The sequence below is a fragment of the Amblyomma americanum genome, chromosome 2, assembly GCF_052857255.1.
Source record: "Amblyomma americanum isolate KBUSLIRL-KWMA chromosome 2, ASM5285725v1, whole genome shotgun sequence".
Taxonomy (NCBI): domain Eukaryota; kingdom Metazoa; phylum Arthropoda; class Arachnida; order Ixodida; family Ixodidae; genus Amblyomma; species Amblyomma americanum.
In genome coordinates, this window is record NC_135498.1 from 70,153,308 (window position 1) to 70,163,867 (window position 10,560).

At 41.4% G+C, this 10,560-nt stretch overlaps 1 protein-coding gene across 3 annotated transcripts in view; it reads left to right on the top strand.

Annotated features, from left to right (window-relative positions):
* Positions 1 to 7,018, top strand: part of LOC144121378 (calcium/calmodulin-dependent protein kinase kinase 1) — a 220,759-nt gene extending 213,741 nt beyond the window's left edge. For 2 of the 3 annotated variants that reach the window (XM_077654573.1, XM_077654574.1), the window contains exon 19: positions 18 to 7,018. In XM_077654573.1, the coding sequence (XP_077510699.1) occupies positions 18 to 81 (64 nt within the window). In that variant the 3' untranslated portion in view covers positions 82 to 7,018. The remainder of the gene's footprint in view (positions 1 to 17) is intronic. The other variant, XR_013312609.1, reaches the window with a different exon arrangement.
* Positions 7,019 to 10,560: the final 3,542 nt, after the last annotated feature.

Here is a 10,560-nt window from a genome sequence, read left to right on the forward strand (position 1 = left end):
GTTCCTTTTTTGCGCAGGAAAGTTTCCTTAGAAAGTCCGCTGCCTGCCCTCAACGAGATCAACTTCCTGGACCAGACGTAGTGGGGGAAAGAGAAAGTGAGCCGCGTTTGAGGCGCTAAAGTGTCTCCGGTTGCTGTTCTGCGAGCCACTTTCCCACCAACGCCGAGAGTGAATACATCGGCGGTGACGACGACGACAAAAGAAGCCTTGTTACCAAGCATGACTCTCTGGTGCAAACACAGTCGCGGCGATGAACGAACTATCCACGCTGCGGCTGCTGGGTGCCTATACCTCCGCCAGCATTAATTTTCACTCTCCTCTTCACACGCGGCGGCCGCGACCCATTGCACTCTCATTGTTGTCAGGTAGTCACGAGCAGCGTTCAACTCTCACCGCCACTCGACCAGGGTGTAACACTATTGTCCTGTCCTTTTGATACCCTTCTTTATAAGCGATGGCCGCTGCGTGGCTGTTATTTGGGAAGCTCTTGCAGCAGTGCTGCTTTATGCTCCCTGAAAAAAGAGTGGCTTGCTGGAAGTAAGACTTTCCCTAACGTGTCTACTACGAAACATACAGTGTGTACCCGTTTAGCCAAGCTGCGGCTAGGAAAGCCATTCATGAAGGGCACGTGGTCTGCTTTACTAAAAGCAAAGGAAAGGTGGCAAAAGTGAGAGTGGGCTATGCCTCAATACTTATGCTCTCCCAAATCTGCAAGCTGATGCTGAGAATACGCTCAAAGATGTTAAACATGCCGAATGATGTGTTCAAAAACCTCACTGCACACTTGATGGAGGCAAAACGTAGTCCTCAGTGTGCTCATCATTTACCAAGTTGAAAAAGAGGAAGGTGTTATAAGAAGAGTGCAAAACTGACCCTGCCAGAAAGCACGCCACAGCCGAGAAGGTGGAAAATCATACCCAAGATGTACACATAAACACTCGCTCGCATATGCGAGCACTCACATAGTCGTTGTTGAGCTCTGACGGATATTGGTGTCTGCAGTAAAGAAATAACGATCAGTGCAACACTTCAGTGGCATGCCATGTGATATGCTTTTCTACTGTCAAATCTACAGAATGTTCGCAGCTTTGGCGCATTGTGGAAACGTGAGCGAAATTGTGTTCAGCTGAGCTAGTCAGCTACTGCATGACGAGTGGCAGGCAATAGAACCAAGATATGGCGCATGCAACTGTGCTATATAAGACCCATTTTAAACTTGTATATAACGTGGTTTTGTTTGTGCATCATTACCATGTTGCTTGTGTAACAATTTTGACAGAGTATTTTCACTTTGAAATTAAGCGTTGAACACACTCTTAACGCTGTGGCACCTGTACGTCTTATGATATGCACATGTTTTTCATGGTCCTCATGCACACGGACTCTTAATGTATTCATAGACACATGAAAATAATCTGCACAACTAGAATGAATTAGAATTGTTGAGGTATGCACAATGAATAGTGTGGCAAATAGTTGAAAGAGTGAAGTAACACCGAAAAAAACTTTCTTATATAAGGTGGGTAATTTATCAAACGTGTGCTGTCAATCTTTAATGATGAGACATGGCACATTTCTCTAATGTTCTCATGACGGCCTAGAGTTGAAACAGTGCTCAACCAATAATTTTCCTGTGACAAATTTTAAAACAATTACTTGGCTTTATAAGTATACATTACTTGAAATGTTCATCTTTCAGTCATTGGCCACATGATAAAATTCAGCGCATGCAGTATTTTTTAAGCACTTTGGACTTATAAAAAGAGTTTCCCATTAGCATTTTTTCATGGCACACATGCTCTTACATCAAGCGTACTTATACAATGCTGTCACACGCAGGTTGCTGCCCTAGTTTTGCACAAAGCAATACTGTTTTCAAAATCTGTAAAGTTGCACAAACCAGTGGGCTATGTTCACGATGCCCACACTTTAGCATGCATCACACAAAATTATCTTACAGGATCAAATATTGTACTTTGCCCATCTGACTGTTGAAAGCGGGCAGTTCATGTATATTCAAAGTGCAAACAGTGAAGATGGCTTGGGGGCTCAGTGGAGGCCTGTGCAGTCAACTGATATAAGACAATCAACAGGAATCCATGCTCTTCTCTGCAGGAGTTCATTTTTCTATTGAGAAAAAAAAACTTATTCAATGCATGAATTACCTGTGCAATTTTTGAAACTTAAACTAAGCCTTCCTCAGTTCTTTCTTTGCTTAATTCTGACCGTGCACATTGGCTTTCATCTGCATATTTTAAGCACTATTCTTGTGGCTTGTAAAGTTGTGTCTAATGCTCCCAATGAATTTGCTGTCCAACATTTTCATCTGTCTAACGCATTAGCAGCCATGGTATAAAGAGAGAAAAGAAACTAACTTTCAGGTATAATTCATCAATTACAGACTTCTACATAGGCTTTGTGTGAATAAGGCCACTTTCTTCACTGTCTTGGCTGTCTCTCACTTTATGTATGTTCCTAATAGAACATTTAAGCTACAGCACAATAACGTTATAAAACTTTTATCAGCTCAATAATGATACTGAAGTGAAGATTCTAAACTCAATCTTGCCCTTTAATAAACCAAATAAATGTGCATTTTCCATTTATAACTCAAATTTTATGCTAAGAGAAAAAACGGTTTAAACAAAAGTTAAAATTGTAAATATCTCTGGGCAGCTTCAGCGTCCTGTTGTGCGAAGTTCTTGTTTTAAAAAGCTTTTGGTGTTTAAAGACGCAAGATTAGCGTATAGTATTCCTACTAAAGATGTAGAGCACAATAACCCATGCTCCTTGCTTCTCGTGATCTTGTGAGTGAAAGCTTTGTGTGCGGCAGTTGTGTCTGAGAAACCAACACAACAAGCTGAAGAGCTGATTTATATCCATGTGTATAAGGTACGTTAGCATGCGAGACATGCAACTTTCTGCATTTAAAACATGTCTTAACACTTAACAGCAGACTGGAAACGATAGCAGAGAATTACCCCAATTTGAGCCCCGAACCAGGACGAATTTTTCTTTAAATGCAAAGTTTCTGAGAAAGCTGTGTAGCTTTCCTTTGTAGCCATTTGTCTTCGCTATGGTGGATGGCAATGATTAATTGGTCCCTTATTACAAGAAATACTTTGTGGACTATAACAAAGGAGGTCGTAAAAGGACACATGAAAGCATTGCTCATATATGGCAGAAGCTCCAGGAATCTTAAGTCGATTTGCAATTTTTTTTTTGTGCTTGCTAAGAACTACATGCTTTCACTTAATTTCAGGTAACATTAGCAGTGCATGAGATTGTTTCCTAGGCAACACTCAATATCCCTACGACGGGACGCGTATACAAAAGTACTATTTGGTAAGCAAGCGCAAGAGTTTGAAGTCCTGCACACATGGAGCTATTTTGCACCCTTAATTTCTGAGATAAATATCTCTGCTGTGCAGAACGGTGCGCAACGCCGTGTGTTGCACCTCTAGCCCCAGATATAGCGCAGGTGGTCGAGGGATCAATGCGTTTGTACCGTCACTTTGGTTCGCCTTCTGTGGTGGCTTCTCTATAGTCTTTTCACATGTTCCACTTTGCGGCCGGTGTATTATGCGCCACATAGTCCCTCTTGGACCTGTTCTGGTGTTCTGTGCACTTATATTCATGTCCCAATTTATTGGCAATGCTAAGCCTGGGGTTGCGCGTTTTTGTTCACAGTCAGGAAATTAGTGTTGTATGCGCAAAATAATGTTTCAGAAAAAGGCTTTACTTGCAGTGCAGATGGGACAAGGCCATTAAAACATTACTAGCATTTCTTCCATTTCAACCAGTGGCCAACAGACTGGTGCTCATACTTTTTATTGCGCACACACCACAGACACCATATTCTGTTACCCTTCCAAACAAAAGTGTTAGCGTCTGTTGATGAAAAGAAGCTTACAGATGCATTATATAGGCTATGGGGGAACAAAAGCGATACACTGCAGTATAGCAGTGGAGTAAGATGGTTGCCGTAGGCAGTCAACTAAAGAGTTCACTTTAGGGAGGAAAGACTCCGGCGGGTCTGAGGAACAAATTAATATAACGCGTTCTTATGTCATTAGCATTTAATGTACTCTATTAACAGCCTTATGATTGTCAGTAGTGTCTCTGCGAAATTTTGGAACAAACTGTCAGCCTAATGCCTTTTCAGTCATAAATACTTAAAATCAGAAATGCTTTATAAAAACGGCTGACCTATCAAGCTTGAATAAAAGAATCAACGAAAAATTAACGAATTTGGTGCGACAAGTTCTTGCGAAAAGATACGGAAACTGTTTGGTAGAAGCAAATTATATCCGGTGAAAAAGCAACGAAAACATCACACTCAAATGTTTCTTGAAAATAAAAACTTCTGTGAAAGCAACCATAAAATTAAACATCGCGGACGAAACATTAAAAAATGCAATGTTTGAACATTAGTCGCTTGGTTTATTACATATATTATACTTGTTCTTTCTCGGGCATATCATAGGCTCAAATTCGTTGCCATGCATGAATACCACACGTTGGTAGCAGGCTGAGTGCTGTCTGAATGAATAAATCATATATTTCGGTATGCCATGTAAAAAGCTCGTGGCACAAGGAGGGTGTCCTCATAACTGAAAGGATGCTTCAGTCTGATCAATCTTTGAAGAGGAATAACAAGGGCGAAATTCTTGTACGCTAACACGTGATTGAAGTTTCTCGAACACTTTTCTTTATTTCTGCGAATGTCACTGGGTTACCGTTAGCTCGCGGTGTTGTTAAGCCTCCCATAAAAATAAAGGCATTAAGCTACAGCACACTAGGCATGGATTTATACTTTTAAAAAATATTTACAGCTTCCAACATTTTAAATAAGTTTATTTCTTTCTAACGTGCAAAAATAAGTACTTTTACAAAGAGGCAGTGTATATTTAGCCCTCTGACGAGCCTCTCCAAGCAGTTTATTAGAAAGGCGGTCTTCGACACAAAAGGTAGTTTTAACGTTCAGAGTTATTTCGTTAGTTTCCATTTAAACATACACCGTAACCGGATAAGTAAAGCAGGAAACTTTTTATTACGCCGCAGTTCAGCAAAGAATTGAGAGCACCGCCTTAATTAAATCTACTTGCTCCTCTGGCCATAAAAATGTGTTCTTTCGAACTAACAAATTAAGCTGCAAATGTTGGCATCCTAAATTATACGGCACCTATCTTTCTCTTACTGAGATATGTTGTCGAGTGCTCTTCGCACAAGGTTCTAGCAGGAAAAACAATTATTGGGTCACGTCTCTTGCGCTATTGATCCTGTAAGGTGTATTCGAGGCTAATCCTGTTATTTAAGCTAGAAAAAATGATTAAACCTTACATGCCTTAGTTTTTTGCCTCATATATTCTAGTGGGGTAATGTGTTTGTATTTATTGTAATTAGCCGTACCTTTTGCTTTTTAGTCCACAGATGTTGTCTCACAGCTCTCTGTAACGAGCCCTAACCGTGGTTAACTTCTGCGTGATTCCTGTAAGCTCTCTTCAATGTACGAAAGTTGCTGCGTGCCACTTTAGGCTCTAGATATAGTTTATGCTGGCTTTCAAAGAGTTCCTGCAAAAAATGTAGGCCCTGCATTTTTAATATTTTTTTGTACCTACTGTGTGGTGTTCGAGAACAAGCTGTACACCCTAGCATATTATGCATTCAGCATGCCATATATAAGCACTTCTATCTATACCTATATATCTACGCGCCACTTGCCACCGACGAGACGAAAACTACACTGTAGTGTTTCTTATATGATGCCCATCACTACTGGTGCTACAAGTAGATGCAGTCCATTTTCACCACTTTCATCCTTTACTGCAGAGCACAACCTTTAAACATTGCGCCTTCAAATAGCATTTTTGGATTTTCATGTAGAGCGTACCCTCTTGAACCGAAGTTTGCACCCAGCGGACAAAACACCAGTGAAGTTATTTAATTAAGTGCACAGGCAATGAGTCGCAACTCTGAAATAGTGCATGCGAGTAAAACGCGCTATCGGGCACCTTGAGCACCCTAATCTTTTTCTGGCAATGCAATCTTTTCCAGTGTGCATATTTTGTGATGTGCTAGCTACGCAGAACACTTGGTGAACTTCGCGTGTGCGCGCAAGTCACATTTTTAGCCGCGAGCTCTTCTGCGCATCGCAGCTAAAAGCACACAGTCCTTTCTCTAAAATTGCAGTTTCTGTAAACTTGGTAACATTGTGCCCTGTAGCAGGCCCTTGAACGTGGCTTTTTATTTCAATTCCTCAAGCGGCACTAACTCAAGATTAGACAATTACAGGCGCATGCACAGAGATTTTAAATTAGTAGGTAACGCTCAGTCCTTATGGGTGCAGGGCTAGGCGTGGCCTTATGAGGTCAAAGAACTCAAGAATCTCTTCATCGGCGCCAAAAAGAGCAATGGGTAATAAAAATGTTTCGGCCCTCACGGCTCGAATGTGAACCTAGTTGCAACTAGATGTTGCGCGCTTTCACACATAAGCCGTCTCAATGAAATTAAATCATTTCAACGTGACAGTGCTTGAACGTTCACGTGGAACCCCTTCAATATTTTGGTCTCTAAATCGCTTGGACTGCTCAGAGATTCAACGCAAGTGGAAGGTTAAGATATGTTGCAAAAAGGCCAAGAAAATCTAAGAAAGACACGTGGCCTTTGTGTGCACAATGTTACTGTCAAAAACATTTTTTTTTTCATTTCACAAATTCATGAAGATGTCCCTCTAAAACATCTTCACATCGGTTAGTTTGTATGGTGGTGATCTGCTAGGACCAAATATAACAAAGCTGGTGATTTTTATTTTGTGACCCCCTGCGAACCCGGTTTGCACAGTAACTCGGCACTATGCGTGCCCAACAGAGACGTTTCCAAGCACGGACCTTGTGCACGCGAGCCCATCGTTCACGTGCGACGAATGCACGCTGTTTGTTAACGCCACCCTGTGCCTCCTGTTCGATTGTCAATTCCATTGCGACTGCAATTAAACTACGGTTGAACTCAGACTTCACATCGTGGTTGTTACTTTTTTGCAGTCCAGCCGTGTGATCGACATGATTACTGGCTGACAGCTGCGCACTGCATTCTGTGGCCACAGTATTAAGGCTGTGTTCGTTTTACAAACGTCTCAGATCACTGAAAGCCAAAATATGTGAGCTTTTCTGTCACATTTAAATAAACGAAACTCTGTCTCCTTCGCTAGAGGTGCTCGGTTAGCTTTAGTTAAAGTGTAACGAATTTGGACTGTTCTACATTTTGCTTTGGCTGTACAGTACCAAATATCAGCTTCGACAATTTGCACAGCGATAGAAAGTCAATAAATTATGAGTTGCTCAAGTAATTGGCCGGAGCCAAAGCTCTTATCTCAGTTAATATAGAATTTTTTTTCGTAATTGTGCATGCATTGATTCGCTGAACAGTTTTCAGGTCATTCTCTTATTCCCTTTATGTTACTGTGAATTCCAGATTGCAAACAGCGAGAGGCAGTGCCTCTGGATTGAACACCTGGAATTCCGAATTGCGGAGAGAGCTTAAGTGGTAATGAAATTGTATCGGGTAGCTGCTTGAACAGATAGAGCACACATTTGAAACATGGTAGGACTAAGGCAAGCGGGAATAGGATGCTGCCAAATATTCCTTTAAGCTGCACGTTAGTCAATGCAAGCTGCACTTATATTAGTTTTATATTTGTACTTCTAGTTCTTTTGTGATGATTATTATGAATTTTTTTTGGCGCATGGGCATCTGTGGCTGAAGAGCGTCATGGCGCAAGATATTTTCTTCTACACAAGGTGAGGTGAAATACCCATTTCCTAAGCATTTAACCCCAAATAAGTGGTTAGAGCGTTAGCTGTTCTTAGCTGTTTCCTCAGTTTTGCGTCATGTGCATCGACATCCGCGGGTCCACCGCCGGACACCTGCAGGCAACAGTGCACTTTGAGCAGCAGCCTATAAAAATTCACTTACAAAATATGATTCCGGTACTCCGCAAATACGAAGCAAATAAATTAACCACTAGATCGCCGCTGCTCTGGTCTAGTGGTACAAAATTAACAACCGCTCACGCCACACCTAAATCAACTTTCGCTGAACCATCCGCGTTTAAAACTCTCAAGCCTGCTGTGGTGTAAAAAAATGTTTAAAGTCACAATAAAAATTTTCATAAGGCGAGTCTCATAATTCAATATAATTCCATATCGATTATATGGAGTCAGCACGGAGTGCATGGAGTAGTATGGACATTAAGGAAAGCGCGCATGGCAGCTTATGGACTTCATATACCTTCATGCAGATTTTATGGAAGTTTTATAGGTATTGTATAGAATGTATTTGAGCTCCATAGAAAAAAATGTATGGATATCAAAATATTTTTTAGTATCATATGACCTCCATAATCCTATAATTCTATACGAGCCACTCTTATGGAACGTTTCAGGTGGTGTGCGCAGAGCTTCAGTCACGTAAGATTAACGCATTGCCAATTTCATCTATGCTGTCACGTCCGCAGGCGGAAAACAGTCAGGCTAAATAAAATGGCAGAAAAACTTACCGGCAGTATTTCTAGCTGGAGTACGCATCTGCGTGTGATTTTTTTATTCAACAGTTCCTGAACTCACTTAGCGCTATTTCTTCCAAAAGAAGGCAGGCTTTTTGCACCGTTCAGAGCAGCATCTTGTAGAAGTCCACAAACCAAAAGAAGTGAAGTTACCGAGTCCTGTTCCGATTCGAACAGAATACTGCGCTAAGAAAAACGAAACAAACAGATAGAAGATAATTCTTCGGCTTCATTTCACACATGTGCGAAACGAAAGCAGGGTCATTTAACGTTTTTTCTGTTAAAAGTATAGCAGTCACAGCAGTGAGGTGTAGCTAATAATTATCTGCTTTTACAGCAAAATAAGGATGCATGAAATACATAACTTTGAATGCTGGTGTATGGTTGGAAATTATAATAAAATGGCAGTAATGCACTGAAAAGATTCAGGAGAGGCCGGTAGCGCTTTTCGCAAATGACGAAAAGCATATTTTTGTCTGTCGCGTTAACGGCTGTTTAAGGAAGATTAACAAAACGATCGTGATTCTAGTTTTAACTAGTTGAATAGCGGGCACTTCTTTATAGCTCATTATCGGTTTGATTTCAAGCCAATGTAATCTGGGGCTAATAGTTAAATAGTTGCCTAGTAGTAAATGTTTTACACGACATTGGCTACTGTACGTGGTATCAACTTACACATGCCTTGAGCTATTGCGAGCACTTTTATTATAGCTGAGAGCTCGCCGAAAACTCTATACACACATGAACTTAGTGGTAACGCTCTGGCGAGATAGAAGCGGCGAAGAGCTGCAGCGCTGCGTCAGCTGTCCGTGCAACTGTTAGTACATCACAAAATGCGCCCATATAATCACATTTGGTATGTCGCTTTGAAGAGCACGGCTGTCCTAATGTGCAATTTACTAAAATTTCAAAACAAAATAAGCAATAAACAAGTTAGGATGAAGATTTTCTGACAGGCAAATCTATTTCATCTATTTTGGACAACCTGCGCACAAAATCCGCCGCAGAGCTGCTTTCGCAAACACAGTGTGCCTACCACAACGGTTGTAAAAGTGGCTGTTTTATTAGAGAGCTTTAACATACCGGAGATGTACTAGCGGAGTCGTATACCGATGCTTGTATGCAACGGGCACACGGTCACGCGCACTGATCCCGTCCGGCCGGTGAGTAGCACTGCGCATGCAGTAATGAGGTGTACGTCTACGCTATAAGGAACCTCGCTATTATTCATAGTCAACATGAGGCCCTCTGTTATATTAACCAAACACCTATTGATAATGATTGAGAAAAAAGTCAAGATTTTTGCTCGGTCACACTCTGGGGACTACCACTTTACGATTTGTTGCATTATAAACGCTGTTGTGAGGTGGGATTAATCGCCAAACCGTGACCGCTGCAAGGCAGTCAATTTGGAAAATTGTACTGTAGATAACCATGGAGGGATATTTGCAACATGTAAATCTTTAGGGAGAATATCAGGTTAAGAAAATAGCTTCAGATTATCGCCTGCTTGACTAGAAGAAATGTGTGAAGGCACTCGTTCCACGGCGAGATGTGTCACTGCTTCGATGTAGCATACACATGGACCTCAAGACCAACTACTGCACACTCTGCAAAGCTTCGCTACAGCTTCGACGTACTCATTTTCCGCCGTGGAAAGCGCTCACTCAAAGGGGGCGCTTGAAGAACAAGACTAGAGATTCATTCTTGTAAAACAGCGCGAACTACGAAAGGACAAGAACAAGAACAAGGACATTTTGAAGGTTATATCGAGTACAGCGACGCTGCAGCGATACCAAGCTAGAGCAATGTTGCTCTTAGAACAGGCATTTATGAAAATCGGCTGTCGACGTCTGACAGGCTACTGACTATATGCGTGACCGAGAGAACAACTTCTAAATACAGCACTGTGGATTTCAGGGAATGAGTTTGAAGCCAGCAGGGATGGAAGAAAGTTTGAAAAAGAAAAAAGCCAATTTAATCCTGTCGGGTATTTA